This window comes from Chiloscyllium plagiosum, unplaced genomic scaffold (assembly GCF_037043375.1).
Source record: "Chiloscyllium plagiosum isolate Xiang-an unplaced genomic scaffold, Cpla_swu_hap1 HiC_scaffold_19, whole genome shotgun sequence".
NCBI classification, from domain to species: domain Eukaryota; kingdom Metazoa; phylum Chordata; class Chondrichthyes; order Orectolobiformes; family Hemiscylliidae; genus Chiloscyllium; species Chiloscyllium plagiosum.
This window is the reverse complement of record NW_028270157.1, coordinates 46210427-46236550: the sequence shown is the minus strand read 5'-3', so window position 1 is coordinate 46236550 and position 26124 is coordinate 46210427. Positions and strand designations below refer to the sequence as shown.

General features: G+C 41.4%; 1 protein-coding gene across 1 annotated transcript in view; it reads left to right on the top strand.

Moving 5' to 3' along the window:
* Positions 1-26124, top strand: part of LOC122559599 (uncharacterized) — a 121184-nt gene that overhangs the window by 7481 nt on the left and 87579 nt on the right. Inside the window, exons 2-4 of the mRNA XM_043709359.2 lie at positions 9310-9407; positions 10582-10696; positions 15128-15302. Of these exons, the coding sequence (XP_043565294.2) occupies positions 9329-9407; positions 10582-10696; positions 15128-15302 (369 nt within the window). The 5' untranslated portion in view covers positions 9310-9328. The remainder of the gene's footprint in view (positions 1-9309; positions 9408-10581; positions 10697-15127; positions 15303-26124) is intronic.

Here is a 26124-nt window from a genome sequence, read left to right as displayed (position 1 = left end):
CCCTTTTAAAAGTGCTGTTGTTTTGACTTTTTTTTCCTCTGGAGTTCCAAAACAATGCAATTCTGAAAAAGTTACAATATTTATTAATGTGCTTATAAATGTCTTTGCTCCCAAAGTGCCACCTTAATTTTTATAGCTTCTCGAAACCCACACCTTTACCACCTAGAAAGATAAAGGGAGCAGATATATGGAATCAACATCATCTTCATATTTCCTCCAAGCCTTACACCATCCTGACTTGAAACTGTAGGAGAGCCCTTCTCTGTCATTGGGTCAAGGCCCTGTAATTACCTCCTGACAGCACTGAAGGTGTGTTTACACTCCGAGGACTGCAGTAGGTCAAGAAGACTGCTCTACCTTTACCTGTTCAAGGGCAGTTAGAAATGAACAATAAATGTTATCCAAGCAAGCATGCCACATCCCGTGAATGAATTGAAGAGGTGAGCGCAATTGTCTGTAACTCCAAATGGAAGATGACATCTCTTAATGTAGCATATTCTCAGTGATGCATTTAAGTGTCAGCCTCTTTTTTTTTTGTGCTGCAGTCTCCTCTTTCTTGTTCATAATTCAAGACAAAGATGACTATGTTCACCCTCTGAGGTATGTGGTTCAGTTGCTAAGGCCAATTTGCAGAAGTTTTGACTGCAAACAGGACAGGGTACCATAGACGATTGAGTTTAGGATAAGTTGCTGACACAAATTTGTTATGTTGTGTTTTCCTTCTACTTTTGATTAGCGTAGCCTTTTTTGGAAACAAGCGCTTCTTATATTTGGCGCAGCATATGCAATTCTGCGTGTATGTCCGAATACTTGAAGTGAAAATTGAAACGCCTAAGTGATGTCTTTGCAACTTTTCTTTGATATCAAGTCTCCAGAGTCTCCATGACCTTTTTAAATGAGACACAGTGTTGTAATTGAGCCAACACTAACACCAAGTCTTCAAGCAGATTAGGTTGGGATGTCTGGTCGGCATGGATGAGTTGGACCGAAGGATCTATTTCTGTGCTGTACATCTCTATGACTCTGAGGTACACTTGGAGTTCAAGAAGTTAGCTTTGGAAGGGGTTAAAATAAAACAAATCCAATTTAACCAAGACAGACAGGTTCAAAACAAGATATATGTGGAGAAGCACTGACCACAAATCATTCCATATAAAAGCTAGGTTTTGAGCAGTTAGATATGTAGCAAATCACAACTTTCTCCATTTTAAGCAAAGAGGAAGCTGTGAACCACAGTTAACTTCTGTGGCGGGAGTCTAAGGCAAAAGACCTCCTCTTAAATGAGGCGTAGCCAAAGCAGAATAAGAAGAAACCGATATATGATTGACATGGAATTGTGTGTAAAAATATGATTGTAACCGCTAAAAGGCAGACTCCCTAGGCAAGGATGACTTTTGTCCCTTGAGTCCCTTGTATTGCAGTTATAAAGGCACTGTGTGTGTGTAACAAGAATGCTATCGTCTGACTAAGTGTTCTTTCGACAATTTTTGGAGGTCCCACAGCGATGGCTAACTCTTTGGCTTGAGGCACAGGTTTGGGGATCACGCCTCACTGGTAAACAAATCAGCCGTGGCCTACAAAAGGTAGCAACTTCTATCCCTTTGGTTTGGTTACTGGCGAGGAACAGTTGTGACCTGTGTTCCAGGACTGAGGTAAGCTGATTAGAAGTGACGATATGACCGATTTGGATGTATGATGTCAGTGAATGTTATTCTAAGGTCTTAGAAAAGTTTGATAGAGGCATCAGGGACCCCAGCTGACGAAAATCTGGGATGAAGAAGTGAAAGAAGTCAGGGACCCCAGCTGACAGTTATCTGAGAAGAGATTGGGCAGCTTAGTAAATTGTAATATACACATTAAAGTGTGTGTGTGTGTGTCAGAGTGTGAGACACAGCACTCAAAAGAATGGGAATCAACGTCTCTCATGAGGCACATTCTTCGAAGGGAACACTTTACATACATGTATATCCATTGTGGACCTGAATCTGAAACAAAACTTTGTCGACAAATGAGTCAAATGGACACCAAGGACCTGAGAAGCCATTTCTACCTGTTGGCACATTGAATTGTGATAGCATAAAACAATTGGCAGAAACTTTGAGAAAAACAGAAAGGAAAAGGAAACGGAGAGAGAGAGAGACACCAGCTTTTGGTGCTGTGTTCACTGAACTAAGAGTTAACACCTAATGGTCTGTTTTGGATATACTTTCATTCATTGGTAGTTAAATGGTTGAGTGTAATATTTGTATTTTCATTCCCTGGAACTCTAGATCCAGGATTGTTGAATTTAGTTTCCATTTTGGAAATCCATGGTGATTTGAAAATGTAGTCTGTGCCTGTGTCAGTGTGGAACATGCATGGTTAATGTAATGTCCTTTTGAGGAACAATTAGTACTAGTGTTCTGCCTGGAACTTGATTTTTAAAAATTGACTTGTAATGCTTTGTAAAAATTTACCTCTTGGAATTGGAATTGATCGTGTGTGGAATTGCATTTTCTGGCCAGAGTGAACTTTCAAAAACTGTTTTAATATGTACGGTAATAGAACATAGAACATTACAGTGCAATACGGCCCCTTCGGCCTTTGATGTTGTGCCGACCTGTGAAACCAATTGAAGCATATCTAACCTACACCATTCCATTTACATCCGTATGTTTATCCAATGACCATTTAAATGCCCTAAGATTGGCCAGTCAACTGCTGTTGTAAACAGTATGTTCCATGCTCCTCCTGCTCTCTGAGTAAAGAAACTAACTGATATTTGTCCTATATCTATCACCCCTCAATTTAAAGCTATGTCCCCTTGTTCTAGCCATCACCATCTGAGGAAAAAGACTCTCACTGTCCGCTCTATCTAACCTTCTGATTACCTTATGTCTCAATTACGTCACCTCTCAACCTTCTTCTCTCTAATGAAAACGGCTTCAAGTCCCTCAGCCTGTCTTCATAAGACCTTCCCTCCATACCAGGCAACATCCTAGTAAATCACATCTGAATTCTTTCCAAAGCTTCCACATCCTTCCTATAATACGGTGACCAGAACTGTATGCAGTACTCCAAGTGCAGCCGCATGAGAGTTTTGTACAGCTGCAGCATGACCTTCTGGCTCCGAAACTCAATCCCTCTACCAATAAAAGCTAACACACCATATGCCTTCTTAACAACCCTATCAACCTGGGTGGCAACTGTCCGGGATCTATGTACATGGACACCAAGATCTCTCTGCTTATTTACACTACCAAGAATCTTACCATTAGCCCAGTACTCTCTATTCCTGTTGCTCTCTCCAAAGTGAATCGCCTCACACTTATCAGCATTCAAGTCCATTTGCCACTTCTCAGCCCAGCTCTGCAGCTTATCTATGTCACTCTGTAACTTGCAACATTCTTCAGCACTGTACACAATTCCATCAACCTTTAGTGTCATCCGCAAATTTACTAACCCATCCTTCTACGCCCTCATCCAGGTCATTTGTAAAAATGACAAACAGCAGTGGCCCCAAAACAGATCCTTGCAGTACACCACTAGTAACTGAACTCCAGGATAAACACTTCTCATCAGCTACCACCCTCTGTCTTCTTTCAGCTAGCCAATTCCTGATGCAAACTGCCAAATCACCATCAATCCCATGCCTCTGTATTTTGTGCAATAGCCTATTGTGGGAAACCTTATCAAACGCCTTACTGAAATCCGTATACACCACATCAACCACTTTTCCCTCATCTACTTGTTTGGTCACCATCTCAAAGAACGCAATAGAAGGTTTGTGAGGTACGACCTACCCTTCATAAAACTGTATTGATTATGCCATATCAACTTATTCCCTTCTAGATGATTATAAATCCTATCTCTTATAACCTTTTCCAACACTTTACCCACAACCAAAACAAGGCTTACTGGTCTATAATTACCAGGGTTGTCTCTACTCCCCTTCTTGAACAAGGGGACAACATTTGTTATCCTCCAGTCTTCTGGCAATATTCCTGCAGACCATGACAACATAAACATCAAAGCCAAAGGCTTTGCAATCTCCTCCCTAGCTTCCCAGAAAATCCTCTGATAAATTTCATTCAGCCCAGGGGACTTGTGTATTTTCACACTTTCCAGAATTGCTAACACCACCTCCTTGTGAAACTCAATCCCATCTAGTATAGTAGCCTGTATCTCAGTATTCTCCCCGGCAGCATTGTCATTTTACAGTGTGAATACTGATGAAAAATATTCATGTAGCGCTACAATTTCCTCATTGTAAAATGTATTTTGTGAAAATTGGAATTTTGGAAATGCAACCCTGTTTGAAAAAAACTCCAGTGAAATGTTCTACAATCTCAGAAAACTGATGAGGATGTGGAAGTTACGTTGAACGATATTTGGGTATTGATGGAGATTTGAGCATGCCCGCCCTTATAAGTGCTGTTGTAAACGAGTTGCAACCATGTATGAAATAAACATTCTGTACCATCTTTATAGGACAGGAAACTGAGTGTCTGCATTAAATCTTGAGTATTCTACAACATTGACATTAATAATTACAGCTCAAGATGGAAAAAAAAAGGAAAGATCTGATTGGATCTTTGTGGCTGATGGAGCTAGATCACCCCACAGACCGCACTGGATCAATGTGGACAGAGGCAAGGGATGTGGCCAGGTTGGGGGAAGAGGCAAGTCAAGACCTTGTTTTAATTGTGGCCAATATTGGTCCCGAGAGTATCCAAATAAGTTGCAGGAGAATGTAGTGTACTTCAGTCTCTCCAATCCCTTTCCTCTTTTGCATCAGTCGCAATAGCAGGAATGAAATTGGCAAACCCAGATAAAGGTCAGCTCCCACTAATCCCTGTAATGATGTATACTTAGGAAACTGTCACGATGATCTTTCAGCCAAGGCAGCAACCGCAGAATGGCCTAGGACAATGGTACATTTATGTGTTGCCCTTACTGCCCATAAGAATTCTGCCCCATCCCTTGAGGAAATTATTAATTTTCAATCAGAACCCAGCACTGCAGAACAATCTGCCTGGCAGGCTGCAGAACATCACTGACAACTGAATGGCTTCTGGATCTCCCATGATGGCTGCGTGATAGCACCCTTTGCCATGTTACCCTGGCTTGCCCGCGTGTGCCATCATTTTACACAGAGGCAAGGTGGGAGGGGCTGCTGAATAGTATTGTACAACAATCCTGGTAAGCACCAAGCTTCGCGACCATAGCAGAGACATAAGTGCCAGATGTATGGTATGTCAGATGTTTAATGTGGGAAAAAACCCCAGTGTTAAGCCTGCTTCACAGCCCAACCATAAGGCCCTTTGTGTATCTGCAAATGGACTTTATTTAAATGCCTAAATGTGTAGGTTTTAGTTATGTATTCATTATTTTGGATGCATTCTCCAGGTGAATGGAAGCTTACCCTACCTGAATGAATGACGTCATCGTAGTGGCCAAGGTCTGGCTGCCAGACTTTGCACCCCATTTCGGAGTGCCAGAACAAATATCAAGCCGAAATAGACCGCATTTTACAGGACAAATAGTTAAGGAACTGCTTCAAGGACGACAGAGCAAGCATCACCTATCATTCCCATATCATACCTAGTCAACTGGAGCAGTAGAAATACACAATAGAATATTTTTTAAAATGTAACTGACTTATTTGGGGAAACTGGCTTGAGCTGGCCAGGGACATTACCTATCACACTTAAGTTAATGAGATCAAGTCCTAACAGGGTAAAGGGACTGTCCCTCCATGCGATAATAATGGGTAGAGCAATTAAACTGCCAATAAATGGTCCTCTTACCACCAAGCAAATAAACATCAACAGCATGGATGAACCCCTATTCAACTATTGTATGGCATTAACTAAGTCTCTGAAAGCCTTCCTTTCACAGGCAGTTGAAGCCCAAAAGGAAACCACAGAGGAAAGCTGCCACATATATCAGCCAGGAGACTATGGGTTCGTGAAATCGTTCCGCCAAAAGAACTGTTTGGGATTCAGGTGGGAAGGGTTGTACTGAGTACTGTTGGTGACACACACTGCAGTGAGGATGGAAGAATGGCCCATGTGGATCCACGCATCACATGTCAAACCGACTCTGACACCAGAAGGGTCAGACAAGGCAAAGAACACCTAAAGACTGTTATGTCGCAAAAGCGAGAGCGAAGAGCAGAGTTGAAGTTACAGTTGAAACTGGTTCGAAGCAGATAAGCATATATGACAAACAGACTGTTGGCTAGACGTTGTGGTTAGGATTCAGAAGGTTTTGCAGAAAGATGAGAGATCAGAGGGTACTGATTATTATCTGGAATTTCTGGAAAGATCAAGTAAAAAATGTATAAAATTGTGGAAGAGCTATTATAAGAGGTCTCATAGCAGAATTTTGAATTTAGACAAACTTGCATAGAAATGTATCAAATACTAGAATGAGTTATAAAGTAAGTTTTAAGATATATGGGTAATCTTAGAGAAAGAACAAACAACAATTGGGGATGGGGATTAGTGGAAAAAAAATTAGGATAATGGATTGAAATCGCATTTGAAGTTATAATGCATTTTAATGAAAAGGAAATTTAGGTTAAAGTACTTTAACTAATAGCTTTCTCTTGGTGATGTTTGTGTCCTTGTCTTTCCTTGGTGAACTTGATGATCAAGCCACTTCTTGAAGCATCGGGCTGGTACATGGAGAGATAAGTAGAATCTCATAGATCTTTTGATAAGATCATATGGAAGTCAAGAATGCATGACAGTCTTGGGACACCGATGTAAGTGTGCAAAAGTAGTTGTTACCTCAGAAGTAACAAACATGAGTGGGTACTGGTGGGAAAAATAATTACACTGAAGAATGGGCCTTCGACATGTACACCTACTTGACAAATGGATTCCTGTGGCTTGGAAGGTACAAGAACATAGTTTAAATGATAAGACACTGACAGATAATCCATAGAGAAACTGACTTTAAAATGACGATAGTGAGCTGTAATGAAAGGAAGAAAACAAAAACGACATACAGATACCTCATATGGGGGATTTTGAGTCGATATATGATGATAATGAGTCACCTCCAAGCAGAATCGCATTGCTCTGCACTGGACCTTAGTTGAAAAAAATGGCACTTGTGCCCTCTGGTCAGGAATATTGCACCCACAGCCCTGATAACTCCGAAGAAATCACTAACTTGGCTGACCATGTCAGAAAGGAAATGGACAAGTTAAAAGAACCCAGCAATGGCTGGGGACCCTTTAGTTGGCTACATAGCCTTTTTGGAAATTGGGGAAGCTCAATTGTTCAGTGGTGTATTGGGGTACTGTCTTGATCATGACGGTCTCGGTCCTGATAGGGTGAATTAGAACGCTTTGCACCAGTTGTGTAAAAAAGGACTACAACCAGTGCCATGGTCCAGTAGGTGACCACATCAGAGGATAAAGATGTCGAATTCTGAAGACTGGCTCAGATTGACTTCTAAGGTTGCCCTTTCAGGACAAAATGGGGAAGTGTGGAAGGGGTTAAAATAAAACAAAGACAAATTAAACAAGACGACAGGTTCAAGACAAAACAACTTCCTCCACATTAAGCAAAGAGGAAGCTGTGAACCACGTTTAACTTCTGTGATGGGAGTCTAAGGCAAAAGACCTCTTAAGTGAGGCATAACCAAAGCAGAATATGATTGGTCTATTGTGCTGCCAAGGCTTGAAAATCAATATGTAATTGGTCAATAAGAAGAATTGATATATGTTTGACACGGAATTGTGTATGACAACATGATTGTAACCGTGGAAAGACAGACCCTTTTGTAAGGTTGAGTCCCTTGCTAGTAATAAAGATGCTGTGCGTGTTTAACAAGAATACTATTGTCTGTCTAAGTGTTCTTTTGACATCAGTAATTTAGGATTTCAAGTTGTAATCTGAGTGTGCCCAATTCTCAAAACATAATTACTTATGGGAACAAAATACCCTTCTCTACTTGAATTTGAATAATCAAATCTCTTACTTTCCCATGACATGTGGCACACATTCCTTAACTAGTAACTTTGCCCTGTTGCTCAATCTCCTTCCAGGAGATGTTGATGCAGAAGGAATATTCCCACTTTCAAACATTCAAACACTGAGACTGTAGAACATGAGGGAAGACTCTCTGCTCTGGAAGAGGATAAGAGTGACAACATATTGCTAGTCTCAGGTTGGTGACTGAGCACCTACATCTGGCATTCCTGTGAAGACACAAACAACATTCTGCCAACAGCTCCCCTCTCCCAATTTATGTTTATAGTCCCAAAGGACAAGATGAGAAGGAACCTCAGAATGGATTATTTGGGGATTCTGGACGCAGTATTATTGCTGGAGATGTTCTGGTTATGATTACATGGGTAAAGGTGGAAACCAGTCAGGATAGCCCCATTGAGCTGAATGATGGACAGCAGTGCAGAAGAAGTGTCTGTTTTGCTGTCAAATGTGGTGTCTTCAACTGTACTACTGTTGTAGTTCATGGCTGTCTTCTGCCATAACACTGGAGAACCCAACACACTCTAACTGAAGAAATATTGGAGAAGAACCTCGGGTCAGAGCTAAGCAGGCAACATCTTGGCATAACCTTTTTTTTGGTGAAAAAGAGAAAGGTGGGCAGGCAGAGGAAACGAATAGATGGTCTCAATCTCTGTACCAAAGTGGCTGTGAACACTGAATAAGTGTTGGAGCTAGGAATTGAAGAGGCAAATTGAACTTTTTGAAGACTTCAATGAACTTAATATACTCAATGTCAAATTTGACAGTGTGATTAGTTAATCATCTTTTCATTGTGAAATTAGGTAATCATTTTATTTATGATGTAGTTTAACATCTTTACTTTTAGCTCTTGGATTGGCAACCAGAATGATTCTAGAAGTGTTTGAGTGATTTGATTGTTTTGATTCATGTTTTATAGATTCACAAATCTACATCCCCATAGATTAGCCAGTGTTGAAACTTATTGGTTCCAGCCAATTAAAATGTGATGAGAAAGGTGACATGATGGGTTGAAAACTCTGATAAGACATATACATATACATTTTTCTTGATTGATGTTGAATGGAATTTGAAATTTTTGGGCCCCCACAGCAGGATTGACTTTTGGCTAAAATTGTCTATCATGGTGAAAGCTGATGTGTAATCTCCAAATTAAGTTGCCTTTTTCAGGACAAAAAAAGCCTTTTCAAACAAAAAAATCTTCTGCCATGACACCAAAGATGCTCCCTCCAATTCTAAACGTGTCGAACCTTATTTAAATTGATCAGGAGGAACAAAAAATAAATTGATGATTGATCTGACTCTGTTTTCCCCTCCTCAGTGCCTGTACTCACTGGAGAATGCTGTGTAAACGTATTCATCTCTTGGCCCAACCTTGTGCAGCTCAGGGTTTCATCATTGCTCGAAGACTTCTCTATGGTTTGTTAACAGTCCTTTTTACACAACTCTTTCTTTGCTGCTGAATTTATTTCGGTCTTCAATAGATTTGGGTTTTTTTTTTGCAGTTTGTAATTTAGTATCTTTTATTCAAATTTTTAAATTCTAGCTGTAAAATCATTTTTTTTTATAAAGTCTGTTAAAATTGGGCCAACATTATATTTTGGCATTTGGGGTCAGCATCAAGCCTTGCAATATAAATGGATTAGGTGCAGAATTAAATTCCTTCCTCTCTACCCGTGTGACTGTACCTCTGCTCCAACTTTAGAAGAACACCCTGATTGTCATCATGTGCAGATTCCATTATTCTGTCAATTATCTGAAAGGTTGGTTTGCTGGTTCATTTTGTCTTAAATGACTGTGACTTCAATCCATGCTCTTTCAGATTTATCCAATATAGATTGCAGAAGAAGACAGGAGATTATCATGTATGGGCCAGATGATCCAATAACTACCTCGGCAGATTAACAAATTACCTTTATTTAGCTACTTAAAATACACTGATCAGACTGTAGCTGCTGTATACTGAACTTGAAGAAAAATCTTACATTGATATAGAATCTTTTCATACTTTCAGGACATCTTAAAAATATTTCACATACAATTAATGATTTTGGATGTGCAGTTTCTATTATGTAAGCAAGTATGGGAACCAACTTTTATACACTTTCACAAATAGCAAGTGGCCAGCAATGTGGTGGTCTTGGTTGATGAGGAATGTTGATTAGGATAGATGAGAACTCCTTCATTTTTTTACACAGTGCTGAGAGATTTTTTATATCTGCAGATGTAGCTGCAGTTTAAGGCTCTGGTGAAAAGATGGTGATCTTGAATCACACAATACTCCATGAAAAGGTACAACTGAGATTGTGTGCACAGATCATAAAGTGGCTACACTGGCTGAGTCAAGTTAACAACCAAATAAAGCTGAATTGATCACATCAGTGGGCCAGGAATGTCCACTAGCCCTAGAATGTGGACATCAGTAGGGATGCTGGGCCACCCTTTCCCATCTCCCTGGTCTATGTGTTCCTTCTAGGTACAAAGGGAGCCTTCTGTATGAGAAGGGAATAATGTAACTAAGTCCTTGCAAAAAAAAACAAATTAAGTGCATTCAAAAGAATTGAAATAATAGCTCATTTTTTGCTTTATACAGATGGATTGGTTAAACTTCAGCCAGAGGTCTCTGAAGCAATAGCCAAGAAGAAGGCTGTGGTGGCTTTGGAGAGCACGATCATCACACATGGCATGCCATACCCTCACAACCTGAAGTATGTGGACTCTTTCAGAACACTGGGTGGGGAGAAGTTGGGGAGTTTACAGTTGTAGCATGATCTGCCCTCTCTTCAGAAGGAAATTTTGGATTTGATATCATCAGCCACTGCTAGGGATCAAATCGTTCTTTTTGAAATATATTCCAGCAATGCTGTGACTGCTAGGAATACTAGTAGGAAGAGTTACTCTTACATTTAAAAAAAAAGGGCCTCTCTACAGTTTTGCAGGATGTACTCCCTAAAGCACAACTAAAGCCCTTGGAAAATTCTAGAAACCCGGTTAGCCAGTCACCACAAACTGCCAGGCTTGGTTCTATATGTAAGGGGCTGAATTTAGTTTTCAGAGAGAGCACATTAGCTATCCATTATGGGCCTTGCCTGACATTCTTTTCACAATGAAGTGGAACATGCAGCAGGCAGCTGGTCCACTAACGCTGGCAGTTAAAATTAACCTGAAGGAATCTACAAAATACAAATCAAAATATTGGTAGATCTTGTGGAAACAAATGCAGTTGTGCAGTCAGGGGGTGAGGTGGTTACAGAGAAGATCACTGTGAGGTGCAGTTAACATGAGGGCTTAATCAAGAGGGACGTACTTCTCTACCTGAAACCTGTTCTTGAATGTATGTGTAGATCATGGGGTAAAGAGGGCAGGTTCCGAGGGAACCTGTGGCCTGTGTTGAAGTTGGCTGGGGTGCTGTTTGAGAGTCATTTGAAAGAAGAGAGAAGGTGGTGGCACAAGTCTCAAACGTGATTCACACCATTTCTAGGAGATGGCCCTGAAGATGCAAAAAATATCAAAAGCCCAATTCCTCAAAGTGGGAGGACAAACGGAATACTTATTTAAAGAAAGATATACTGACATTTGGAAGCAGAACAAAGAAGGTTCATTCAGTAGATCCCAGGTACGAAGGGATTTTCTAAACAGGAGAGGTTAATTAGGTTGGGCTCATACACCTTGGAGTTTAGAAGAATGAAACATTACCTTGTTGAAACATACAAGATTGTTTGTTTGAAGGGGAGGAAGGGGTAGACGTGGGAAGATTATTTCCCTCTGTAGGACACTCTCGCATATAAGGCATCACCCGATTAAGACAGAAATGAGAAATTTCTTCTCTCAGAGAGTCGTAACACTGGAATTCTTTACCGCAGAAGACTGTTGAGGCTGAATTATCAAGATTATTCAAGGATGGGATAGACATATTTTTAACCAGTAAGGGTTGGCAGGAAAAGGCCAGAAAGTGATGCCGAAGATTATCAGATCAGTCATGATTTCATTGAGTGACAGAACAGATGTGGTGCTGATTAAGCTGCCTTCTGCTCCTCTATCTATTATCCATTATTTTGGGTGGATGAAAAATTGGCTGACTTAGGGATACCATTCTAACAAGAGCTAAATAGCTGTGAGCCCTGATTAGGTGTGTCCTGATCGGTATAGTCAACCTCTAGACAGTGGCAGTGCTACATGGGTCTCTCTCATCTGATATAGAAACACGGTTGAACGAAACACAGCTGCTGCAGATCAAGGGAGGACTTCCCATCATCTTGTGGGGTAAGGTGGAGGATACTAGGTCATGAAGACCAAAACGATTATGCGAGACCAATGCTGAAACGAGGAAGATTACTCGTGAAGTCCTGAGATGTGAGAGAACTGTGGGATGCTCAGGATGATGACGTAGTCCTGTGGATGATCAGTGGCAGATTGAGATTTACAGGAGAGTTACAGGGGATAATGTACCTCTGCGCAGTGTGTTGGGATGCCTAGAATGTCCCTGGTAGGTGGTCATGTCTCCGTTTGACAAGGTTCCCCATGGGAGACTGGTTAGCAAGATTAGATCTCATGGAATACAGGGAGAACTAGCCATTTGGATACAGAACTGGCTCCAAGGTAGAAGACAGAGGGTGGTGGTGGAGGGTTGTTTTTCAGACTGGAGGCCTGTGACCAATGGAGTGCCACAAGAATCGGTGCTGGGTGCAATATTTTTTGTAATTTTATATGAATGATTTGGATGGGAACATAGGTATGGTTAATAAGGTTGCAGATGACACCAAAATTGGAGGTGTAGTGGACAGTGAAGAAGGTTACCTCAGATTACAAAAGGATCTTGATCACATGGGCTGAGGAGTGGCAGATGGCGTTTAATTTAGATAGATGCGAGGTGCTGTATTTTGGAAAAGCAAATCAGAGCAAGACTTATACACTTAATGGTAAAGTCCTGGGGAGTGTTGCTGAATAAAGAGACCTTGGAGTGCAGGTTCATAGCTTCTTGAAAGTGGAGTCGCAGGTAGATAGGATAGTGAAGGCGGCGTTTGGTATACTTTCCTTTATTGGTCAGAGTACTGATTATAGGAGTTGGGAGGTCATGTTGCGACTGTACAGGACATTGATTAGGCCACTGTTGGAATATTGCATGCAATTCTTGTCTCCTTCCTATCAGAAGGATGTTGTGAAACTTGAAAGGGTTCAGAAAAGATTTACAAGAATGTTGCCAGGGTTGGAGGGTTTGAGCTATAGGAAGAGGCTGAATAGGCTGGGGCTGTTTTCCCTGGAATGTCAGAGGCTGAGGAGTGACCTTATAGAGGTTTATAAAACCATGAGTGGCATGGATAGGATAAATAGACAAAGTCTTTTCCCTGGGGTATAGGAGTCAGGAACTAGAGAGCATAGGTTTAGGGTGAGAGTAGAAAGATTTAAAAGGGATCTAAAGAGCAACCTTTTTCACACAGAGGGTGGTGCATGTATGGAATTAGCTGCCAGAGGGAGTGGTGGAGGCTAGTACAATTGCAACATTTAAGAGTTATCTGACTGGGTATATGAATAGGAAGGGTTTAGAGGGATATGGGCCAGGTACTGGCAAATGGGACTAGATTGGGTTGAGATATCTGGTCGGCATGGATGAGTTGGACCGAATGGTCTGTTTCTGTGCTGTGCATCTCAATAACTCTGACTCTGTCTGATAAGAGGGTGGACGAAATTATCTGAAGGCAAGCTAAAGGTGTTGATCCGAGGCTGGGAGTGGGAAACTCCATAATGGAGGAGCTAGCCTGCAGAGCCATGGTTGTATCAATAAGAGGTAATCTTGGCATTGATCCTCCAGGATGGCATGATGGGGTGGATGAAGGCCAGGGTTACCCCAATCCTAAGTGATTCCCCTTGGACAGAAATACCTCAAGACAGAAGGGAGGGCTTCAAATAAGTGCTGAAGGATTGTTCCCTACAGTTTGTTCACAGACCTCTTCCGACAAATATGATCATGTGCCAAGACAGTGCAATGCTTCTAATAGTCATTGTGCTCAGTGGGGAACCGAACTGATCAGGAATGAGTTGCTATGCCCTTAAATGCATCCAAACGTTGCAGGAATTAGCAACAAAATAAACTGCAATTAACATACTTGAAGTGGAATTGAATGTAGAATTTCTAGTGTGTGTTTAATTTGTCCAGTGATTAAACACCAATGCCACCTTTGTGCTTTTAGAATTACTTTGTTTTTCTTCCCTGGCAGTATGCCTCCGTGCAGCCCTAATATCCAGAGCGATTTGGAGGGAACCTGCTGACTGCTAAAGCCTATTCTCTGTGATGAGTTTGGTCTCATGGTTTAAGACCTAGCAATTTTTCACCTGCACAGGTACTTGTGCAGTTTCCTCTGCCTGAACGACTGGAGGTGACTGGGTCACTCGTGGAGAGGAGCTGGAAAGGCAGAGCCCCAATGAAGCATCCTGGGATGAATTCAGCCGGATGGTTTCTGGAACACTGCCTCCTTGTTATTACCCGATGGCACCTCCCTGACCCCTTGAACAGAGGCACTTTGGACGGCTCTGAGCTGCCTCACCTCGCCATTCCTTTACTTATGGCTAGTATGATGGAGTTAGAATTCAAGTGCATATTTGACAACCATTACGTGTTCTGTTGGATCTGGGTCTCTAGGGCAGTTACCCTCCTTCCCATGCAGGATGATATGTTGGGGCCATCACTGCAGACACAGTTTGGTTAGACTCCTCCAGCTGTGGCTCAGGTCTGCACAGGGACTCTGCTAGAATTTCCTTTCTCCAGCTCTACATCTCCATCAGCCCGCCTCCTCAAAGAGGGCATGGATTCTTTGTCCAAAGGTCTGACTGCTATTTCGGCTTCTAATGAGAGAGCCAAAGTAATGCTCTGAGCTCAGGGAATGAATACCTGTCTGCCCTTTTAATGACCTCATAAGGTAACAACAGGGACGATCCCACACCTCATTATTTGACTCACTTGATCCCTTGTAGCCAGCTGTCTTGCTCCAAGTGGAAATGTGACTCATCTGTAGGCCCATCACCAAGAACCTCCCTGTGGATCTTAACAATTCTGCCAATCAGTCAGTAGACACCTTTTGAACTAATGGTATTTCTAAAGGCCAGTGCAAATGTCATTTTTAAGGTTTTCTGATTTGTTTCAGTACTGCTAAAGGAGTTGAGCAGATTGTAAAAAGTCATGGGGCAGTTCCTGCAACAGTCGGCATTGTGAAAGGGAGGATTCACGTTGGACTCTCAGACAGTGACCTGCAGTACCTGGCGGAAAGCAAGGAAACCCTCAAATTATCTCGGAGAGATCTACCCTACATCCTCAGCAAGGTAAGGACTGGAAGATCGAAGACAGTTTTTCCATTTGCAATGGAAAAATTAAAATATTTGCACACAACATGATTTGAACTTCGAATGAATCACTAAAGGTGGCTTTTGGAGTAGTCCATTTCAACATTTGACAGAGTTTCATTTTACTTGGTCATTTTACTCTGTTTTCCAGTTCTTCCTGTTCCTTTTGAATGCAGCTTGGTTTTGTGCTGAATTGTGAAATGAACTTTCTTCCTTTTCTGTTGGTCACCCAGGGAACTCTAGCTGCAGATGGTCTTCCTTTCCCCAAGGAATGTGACTATTCTGTGCATAAAACACCTCTTCTTAGATTTCCCATTGTTCATTTATTTGCCGATCTTTGATTGCAATCTGTCTGAGCCAGATTCCATTTCCTATTGAGTTTTTTTTGACAAAATTGATTTTCCCTTGTCCTTTTTGATAGCTGCTTTAAACCTAATAGTAAAATAATCATTTTTTCCCCGGATGTTCTCCATTGAAACATACTCCATTCACCTTTAGTTTATTTCCCAGAGCCAGATCCATCCTTATTGGGCCTAGCAACCTCTCTCCATTTCTCCATTGTTGCAAAATGATCAGTCTGCTTTTCTGACATTTATAGAAATGAACACAAATTCTTTCTGAATAAATATTGAGAACATTGAAGCCATTGTCTTTGATCCTTGCACCAAACTACATTCCTCTCCCTGGCAAGTAGAGATGAAACCAAACTGTTTTCCGTCTTGATTCCATAATTGTCTCTAAGATGAGCTCCTGATCACATACCTGCACATTACAAAAACTACATATTCTGTAACATCATCTGTGCATATCTCAGCCAGTTTCCAGCTGAAATCTTTATGCATGCCATTGTAACATCTAGAAAGTTTCAATACATTCCTGGCCAGTGTCCCACATTCAACCCCCTGTAAATTTGAGGCCATCCAAAATTTCTGCCATTGTCTTTATTTGACCTGAGACTCGTTCCCTGTCACATCTGTACACATTGACCTGAATCCTGATTTACCAAGGTCCTAATGTTAAAATTTTCATTTCAAATGCCTCTATGGTGTCAGCCTCCCTATCCGTAATGTCCTTCAGTCCCGCAATCGTCTAAGTCTGGCCTCTTGGGCATCCCCTAATTCAATTGCTGTGACCATTACTTCAGCTGACTAGCTCATAAATTCTGGAATTTCCTCCCTAAACCTCTTTAAATTTCTGCCTCTCGTTCTTCCTTTGAGTGCTACTTAAAGCCTATATGTTTGAACAAACCTTTGGTCATCTTCCTATAGCTTGATGCCCAGTTTTGAGGCTTCTTGGGGTCTTTTTATTGTATTAAAGATACTAAATCAAGTTTCTAAAACATATTGTTCAAGGAGGTACTCTTCTACACATTTTGAGACTTTTCTCTCCTCCTTTGCCCCTTTGCATTGTCGTTTACTCAGTTGGATAATTGGAATTGCTGTGTTATTTGTTTAACTTTATGAATCTTTATGAAAAACCCTGTTCCTTTATCTCCCTTCTGCTATTTTATTGCCTAATGGCCTATTTGTTTTACAGCAAACAGTGGAGTAGCTTTTTTTTTCTTTAACCAAATCAGTTCTCCTTTTGAACACTCCAGTATACCATTCCTTTCTCTTATACTCCAGAAAGCTGAAGGATAGAATTAGGGCCAAATTTCACACACTTTTCTCAAGCATTAGTTCACAGAGACATATATGAAGAACATGTATTTTGCCAGCACCCACAGTTTTAGTCTGTTCCTTTGTGAGGCATAAGTGAATCACCAGTTAATGCCAATGAGCCACATCATTTACAAAAATACTTGATATCCAATATTGCTTGGAAGACTTGGGGTTTTGAAGAATTGTGGCAAAATGGATTTACTTCAAGATTTGTGGACATACCTGGAGTATTTTCTTTAAAAGAAGTGACTTGTGGACATGGGATTTTTTTTTTAAACAAGACTTCTTGTTTCATCTGGTTCATAGAATCATGTAGTACAAAAGAGGCCCTCAGCCTATCCAGTCTGTACCATCAAACTAAGCCTTAGCCTTGAATGTTACAACATTTCAAGTGCTCATTCAAGCCAATGGGCTGAGAAGTGGCAGATGGAGTTCAATTTAGATAAATGCGAGGTGTTGCATTTTGGGAAAGTAAATCTTAGCAGGACTTATACACTTAATGGTAAGGTCCTAGGGAGTGTTGCTGAACAAAGAGACCTTGGATTGCAGGTTCATAGCTCCTTGAAATTGGAGTCGCAGGTAGATAGGATAGTGAAGAAGGCATTTAGTATGCTTTCCCTTATTGGTCAGAGTATTGAGTACAGGAGTTGGGAGGTCATGTTGCAGCTGTACAGGACATTGGTTAGGCCACTGTTGGAATATGGCATGCAATTCTGGTCTCTTTTTCCTATCAGAAAGATGTTGTGAAACTTGAAAGGGCTCAGAAAAGATTTACAAGGATGTTGCCAGGGTTGGAGGATTTGAGCTATAGGGAGAGGTTGAATAGCTGGGGCTGTTTTCCCTGGAGCATCAGAGACTGAGGGTGACCTTATAGAGATTTATAAAATCATGAGGGGTATGAATAGGATAAATAGACAAAGTCTTTTCTCTGGGGTCGGGGAATCCAGAACTAGAAGGCATAGGTTTAGGGTGAGAGGGGAAAGATATAAAAGAGACCTAAGAGACAACTTTTTCATGCAGAGGGTGGTACGTGTATGGAATGAGCTGCCAGAGGCAGTGGTGGAGGCTGGTACAATTGCAACATTTAAAAGGCATCTGGATGGATATATCAATAGGAAGGATTTGGAGGGATATGGACCATATGCTGGCAGGTGGGACTAGATTGGGTTGGGATATCTGGTCGACGTGGACGGGTTGGACCAAAGGGTGTGTTTCTTTGCTGTACATCTCTATGACTCTATAACTACCTTCCCAGGCAGTGCATTCCAGACTCTCACTGTCTTCTGGGTGAAAAGTGTACTTCTCATTTCCCCTCTAAGTCTCTTGCCTTTCACCTTAACATTATGTCCCTCTTGTTATTGACCACTTGACTTAGGGGAATAGCTCTATTCATGCCCATTCCTGACCATACCCGTCATAATCTTTATACACCTCTATCAGGTTCCCCTCAGCCTGGGCAGCATGGTGGCTCAGTGGTTAGCACTGGTTCAATTCCAGCCTTGGGTAACCATCTGCATCTTCCAGGTCTGTGTGGGTTTCTGCCTGGTACTCCAGTTTCCTCCTACAGTTTAAAGATGTGCAGCTTGGGTGGATTGGCTGTGCTGTATTGCCCTGCTTTGTCCATGGATGAGCAGGCTGGGTGGATTAGCTTTGACAAATGTTGGATTACAAGGATATGGAGGGCCTGGGTATAAGGGGGATGCTTTTTGAAATGTCAGTGCAGATTCAATGGGCCAAATGGCCTCTTTCCACACTTTTGTGATTCTATGATTGTCTGCTCCAAAGAAAACCAACCTGAGCTTATCCACCCTCTCTTTATAGCTAAATTTCTCCATTCCAGGTAATATTGTTGAATCTCCCCTGCACCCCCTCCAGTGTAATCACATCCTTTCTATGGTGCAGTGACCAGACTGCACACGTACTCCAGCTGTGGCCTAACCAAAGTCCTAATCAGCTCCCTGCCTCGACTGATTAAAACGAAGTTTCCCATGCACCTTCTGAGCTACCCTATTAACCTGTTCTGCTACCTTCTGTGATTTGTGGACAAACAGCCTAAAATCCCTCTGAGTTTCCTAGTATCCTGACATCCATTGAGTACTCCCTTGTGCCATTTCTTTTTCAAAAGTGCATCACTGCACACTTATCAGGATGCAATTCCGTCAGCCGCTGATCGGTCCATCTAGCTAGATGGTTTTCTTTATCACCTCCTGTAACCCAAGACCACCCCTTTACCATCAACTTGGAAAGACAAATCAGGGCAGGACTTAGACACCTAATGGTGAAGTCCTGGGGAGTGTTGCTGAACAAAGAGACCTTGGAGTGCAGGTTCCTACTTCCTTGAAAGTGGACAGAAGGTTTGTTTCTGTGCTGTTCATCCCTATAACTATCTGGTTCAGTTGAGAACAAGCTAAATTGAAAAGGAGTTTGCTGAGAAGAAGCTGCTCAACCAGTCTACCACCGGTCTGAAAGGAAACCTTTTTTTTTGTGTTTGAGGTTTACCTTTTTCTTTCTTTTGAGTGATGAAAGGCACACCTCAACATCGACTCTGACTCTGAAGGTTTGCTGCGAAAATACAACTCTGCGTGATGAATGATTTGACCACGTGCTAGCACACGAGAGCAACAGTTTCTGGAACCTCAATGCTTTATCCTTTAGTTTTTAAGAATGACTGGTTGGCCAAAGTGTTTCTTGTTTTCAGTCAACCAATCTCTGGAGAAATCGCTCCCTTTCTTCCCCCCCTATGGAGAGAGAGGGTTTTTATGCATGTGGTCGCTTATGTTTTGTGCATCTATATTGCTGACAGTCTACATTAACTAAGTATTGTATCTTTATTATAAGTTTTGTTTTGATAAGACATTCATAATTTAGTTTATTAAGCAACCTGGTTGATAAGATCTTATTTATTTGCTGGTGTTGATAAGATATTTAATTGGTAACTGGAAAAAGTATTTTTCTATTGTGTTGTGACATGTGGAATAGTGGGCCTGAAGTAACAGTTGGAATTAATTAGTGTACATTTAGTTATTTCTTTTACAGTACAATCAGCATTAATATATGCAAATGAAATTTCAGAACAAATTAGATCAAAAGTCACTACATCTAGAATAAAGAATTGCATTGGGAGATGACTTCCTCTAGATTTGTTTCTTTCTATAAAGCAAACACTTGATGACTTGCATCCATTCATATAATTCTGAGTGGCTCACCAATTACCAATTGTAGGTCACTTAGGTATTAGGAAAACACAGGCAAAAGTACTAAAATAATTTTATTAACCAAGATTTCATTAAAATGTGAGTAAATTTTGCCAGACTTGCCAACATGTCAAATGGTGGGGAAAGCCAAACCATTAATTAGTCTGCACGTTTAATTCTAATTCCAGCTTTTGAAGAACCATTTAGCAGGTTTAAATAGATTTTGCAGAATCCTCACCTAAAATCAGCATCAATTTTGGATACTTGAACAACATTTCCCAAGGCAGTGCCTTTGGAAGATTACAGCAAAAGTGGTAGTGGAAAAGTTAGTTTGATTTTTCACAAGATCTGGATTACACAGGAAAATATAATCAGATCAAGGTTCCAATTTTATGTCACAGCTATCTAAAGAATTTATGAATAGTTTGGGAATAAAACAATTTTTTAAAGCTTATCTGCAACCACAAGGAGCTTTGGAAAGATGGTGTGAAGCTTTAAAGACCATAATTAGAGCTCATTGTCAAGTATATCCCAATGATGGATAAAGGAATCTTCTTGATACTGTCAGCCATTATGGACACACCTCATGAGCCCACAGGATTCAGTCCATTTGAACTGATGAATGAGCATGAAATGAGAAGACCTCTTATTAATTTAAATAGAAATTTATAAACCAAAACGCAGAGATACACTTACTGTGTCATGTTTTCAGGATGTGGAGCTGCTGTTGTTGGACTGGGGTGGACAAAGTCAGAAGTCATGCAACACCAGGTTATAGTCCAACAGGTTTATTTGAAATCACAAGCTTCCAGAGCGCTGCTCCTTCACCTCATGAAGGACCAGTGCCCCGAAAACTTGTGATTTCAAATCAACCTGTTGGACTATAACCTGGTGTCATGAGATTTCTATGTTTTCAGGAACAATTACCCAAAGCAAGTAAATTGGCCAAAAGATATTTGAAAATCATTTAATGACCAATGAAATCCACAGTAGAAAGAAGTGTCAAAGCTCAAAATTTTGTCACTGAAGACAGTGTGTTAGAATCACTACCTGCTTCAAATGAACCAAAGAAACTCAATTATGTAAATTATAAAAAGAGTACACAGGCAGGAAGAAACATCAGTGAGTGTACCATGTTTCTATGTTAAAATAATATGATAGGAGGATAATCAGGAGAGAACTGTTTACAGTGGTGGGAAAAATGAGGAAGTTAAATAAATATATTGGAGCGATTTCAGAATCTTTAAGAATTGAAAATTCTAGTTGACCCTCCATAGTTAGTTTGGATAATATGGAGGTATTTAAAAAGTTAGGTGTAATTTATTGCTGTTTTTCTGAAAATTACTGTATTGAGGTGACTTCTGAAAGCAATTATAGACTCATAAAGCAATTTGTATAAGTAGGCCAGGAAAACTTCTTTGGCCACAGATGTTATTAATGTAAGGGATGTCATATCCACAAAAGAACATTCACTTGACCAGCAAAGTTAGCCTGTGTTCAGGATGAACATCTGTAACCTCGGAAAAAGCTTAATAATATAAAGTGTCATTTGGAATGAAAAATACACAGCAATTTCTCAGCGGTAAGACAAAGCAATCATTGAAGGATTATGCTACTATGCTTTTTGTATTTGGTTGTGCTCAGCCAAACATGGGAGAACATTACAACATTAAACAAATTGATCAGTTACAAAGAGTAGATTTGGTTAGAAACTCAGCACAAAGTAAAATTAACTAATTTGGGTCACACTGTGGAGCGAGGCCAAGTAACACCTGAAAAGCAAAACAAAGGGTGGTCTTGGTTTTCTGGTGTCTAAGACAAAACAAGAAATTTTGCAGCATTTGGTCAGTAGTGATTCTTTTGGAGTGAAAGAGGTATACAGCACAGAAAAAGACCCTTCAGTCCAACTCATCCATGCCGACCAGATATCCTAAATAAATCTAGACCCATTTGCCAGTATTTGGCCCATTTCCCTCTTAATCCCTTGCTATTCATATATCTATCCAAATTCCTTTTAAATGTTGTAATTGCACCAGCCTTCACCATGTCCTCTGGCAGCTCATACACACACCACCCGCTGGTGTAGAAAAAGTTGCTCCTTAGGTCCCTTTTAAATTGTGCCCTCTCACCTTAAACCTCTGTTCTCTATTTTTGCACTCCCCCCAACCTCTGAGAAAGGACCTTATTTATTTACCCTATCTATGTCCCTCATGATCTCATAAACCTCTACGTTCATCCCTCAGCCTCTGATGCTCCAGAGAAAATAGCCCCAACATATTTGGCCTCTCCCTATAGCTCAAACCCTCCAACCCCAGCAACATCCTTGTAAATTTTTCTGAACTCTTCCAAGTTTCACAACATGAAGTATTCCAAAAATGGTCAAACCATTGTCCTGTACAGCCACAGCATGTCCCCCAACTGCTATACTCAATACACTGACCAATAAATGCAAGCATACCAAATGCCTTCTTCACTAGCCTAGCTACCTGTGACTCCACTTTCAAGGAACTATGAACTTGCACTCCAAGATCTCTTTCTTCAGCAATATTCCCAAGGACCTTACTATTAAGTGTATAAGTCCTGCCCTGATTTGCTTTTCCAAAATGTAGCACCTCACATGTATCTAAATTAAACTCCATCTGCCACTCCTCAGCCCATCGATGAAGGTCCTGTTGTTTTCTGAGGTAACCGTGTTCCCTGCCCACGACGTCTCCAATTTTGGTGTCATCTGAAAAACTACTAACCATACTTCCTTTGTTCACAACCAAATAATTTACATAAATGATGAAAAGCAGCGGACCCGGCATATTGCTGGTCACAGGCCTCCAATCTGAAAAGCAACCACCATCACTCTGTCTTCTACCTTCGAGCCATTCTATATCCAAATAGCTCCCTGTATTCCATGGGATCTAACCTTGGTAACAAGTTTACCATGAACCTTGACAAATGCCTCGCCGAAGTCCATAGATTACATCCATGCTCTGCCCTTATCAAGCCTCTTCATTACTACTTCAAAACAAAACTCAATCAAGTTAGTGAAACATGATTTCCCAAGCACAAAGTCAAGTTGACTATCCCTAATCAGTCCTTGCCTTTCCAAATACATGTGAAACCTCTCCCTCAGGATTCCCTCCAACAACTTGCCCACTACTGATGTCAGGCTTACTGGTCTAAAATTCCCTGGCTTTTCTTTACCATCTTTCTTAAATAATGGCACCACGTTAGCCAGCCTCCAGTCTTCCAGTACCTCACCTGTGGCTATTGATGATACAAATATCTCAGCAAGGGGCCTAGCAATCACTTCCCTAGCTTCCCACAGAGCTCTACAATATACCAGGGGATTCTACAGTATACGGTATATCAGGTCCAGGGGATTTATCCACTTTTATACATTTTAAGGCATTCAGCACCTCCATCTCTGTAACATGGGTACTTTTCAAAGTTTTGCTATTTGTTTCCCCGTATTTTATATCTTCCATATCCTTCTGCACAGTAAACACTGATGCAAAATACTCGTTTGGTATCTCCCCCATCTCCTGCGGTTCCACACATAGGCGGCCTTGCCGATCTTTTGAGGGGTCCTACTCTCTCCCTAGTTACTCCTTTGTCCTTAATGTATTTGCAGAATCCCTTTGGATTCTCTTTAACCCTATTTGCCAAAGCTATCTCTTGTCCCCTTTTTGCCCTCCTGATTTCTCTCTTAAGTATACTCCTATTGCCTTTATACTCTTCTAGGGAAGCATTCGATTTCTGCTGTCTTTACCTGACTTAGGCTTCCTTCTTATACTTGACCAAAACCTCAATTTCTCTAGCCATCCAACATTCCCTACATCTTACCAGCCTTGTCATTCACCCTAATAGGAACATATGTCTCTGGACTCTTGTCTCATTTTTGAAGGCTTCCCATTTCCAATTTTACCTATGAACATCTGTCCCCAATCAGCTTTTGAAAGTTCTTGCCTAATACCGTCAAAATTGGCCTTTCTCCAATTTAGATCTTCAACTTTTAGATCCAGTCGATCCTTTTTCATCACTATATTTTAAATCTAATAGAATTATGGTCGCTGGCCCCAAAGTGCTCCCCCACTGACATCTCAGTTATCTGCCCTGCCTTATTTCCCAAGAGTAGGTCACGTTTTGCACCTTCTCTAGTAGGTACATCTCCTTACTGCTTCAGAAAATTTTCTTGTACATACTTATAAAAATTTCTTTTCATCCAAGTCCTTAACAATGGCAATCCCAGCTTATGTTTGGAAAGTTAAAATCCCCTACCAATACCCACTCTATTATTCTTACAGATGACTGAGATCTCCTCAAAAATTGTTTCTCAATTTCCTGCTGACTATTGAGGGGTGGGGTGGGGGTGGAGGGGGAGGAGGGTCTATAATACAATCCCAATAAGGTGATCGTCCCTTTCTTATTTCTCAGTTCCACCCAAATAACTTCCCTGGACATAATCTTTGGAATATCCTCCCTAAATACAGCAGTAATGATATCCCTTATCAAAAAAGCCACTCCCCCTTCTCTTTTGTCCTCTTTCCTTGGGGCAGTATGGTGGCTCAGTGGTTAGCACTGTTGCGTCACAGCACCAGGGATCCGGGTTCAATCCGAGAATGTGGAGTTTGCACATTCTCCCCGTGTCTGCGTGGGTTTCCTCCGGGTGCTCCGGTTTCCTCCCACAGTCCAAAGATGTGCAGGCTAGGTGAATTGGCCATGCTAAATTGCCCGTGGTATTCGGGGAATGGGTCTGGGTGGGTTGCTCTTCGGAGGGTTGGTGTGGACTTGTTGGGGCAAAGGGCCTGTTTCCACTCTGTAGGGAATCTAATCTAATCTATCCTTCCTGTAGCATCTATACCCTGGAACATTAAGCTGCCAGTCCTGTCCATCCCTGATCCATGACTCTGTAATTGCTATGATATCCCAGTCCCATGTTCCCAACCATGTCCTGAGTTCATCTGCCTTATCTGTCAGGCCTCTTACATTGAAATAAATGTAGTTTTAATTTATCAGTCCTACTTCATTCTCTGCTTTGTTCTTGCCTGCCCTGACTATTTGACTTACTCCTTTTCCCAACAGCACCAGTCTCAGATTGATTTCTTTCTTCACTATCTCCCTGGGTCCCATCTCCACCACCCCCCCCCCCACCTTACTAGTTTAAAACCTCCCAAGCAGCTGTAGCAAATCTCTCTGCTTTATTATATTAGTCCTCTTCTAAATCATGTGTAATCCAGCATAATCATAATCCATGGGCAGCATGGTAGCTCAGTGGTTAGCACTGCTGCCTCACAGCGCTAGGGTCCCAGGTTCGATTTCAGCCTTGGGTGACTGTCTGTGTGGGGTTTGCACATCCTCCCCGTGTCTGCGTGGGTTTCCTCCGGGTGCTCCGGTTTCCTCCCACAGTCCAAAGATGTGCAGGTCAGGTGAATTGGCCATGCTAAATTGCCCATAGTGTTAGGTGCATTAGTTTCCACACTGAGGGGAATCTAATCTAATCTAATCCAATCCTTCTTATACAGGTCACTTCTACCAGAAGAGATTCCAGTGATCCAAAAATATGACTTATTCTCCCTTGCACCAGCTCCTCAACCATGCATTCATCTGCTCTTTCCTCCTATTCCTACCCTCACTAGCCCATGACACAGAGAGTAATCCAGATATTCCTACCCTCAAGGACCTACTTTTTAAATTCCTGCCTAACTTCCTGTATGCCCTCCTCAGAATTCCATCCTTTTCCTGTGTTGTTATTTCCTTCTGGACCCTCTTCCCATTGAGAATACTCTGCACCGTCTCCAAGATATCCTTGATCCTGGCTCCAGGGAGGCAATACCCCATTCTGATGTCTTGCTGTCAGCCGCAGAAATGTCTGTCTGTGCCTCTGACTAGAGCAGCCCCTATCACAATCAGTTGCTTGCAACCTGGCGTACCCTTCATTACATTCAAACTAGT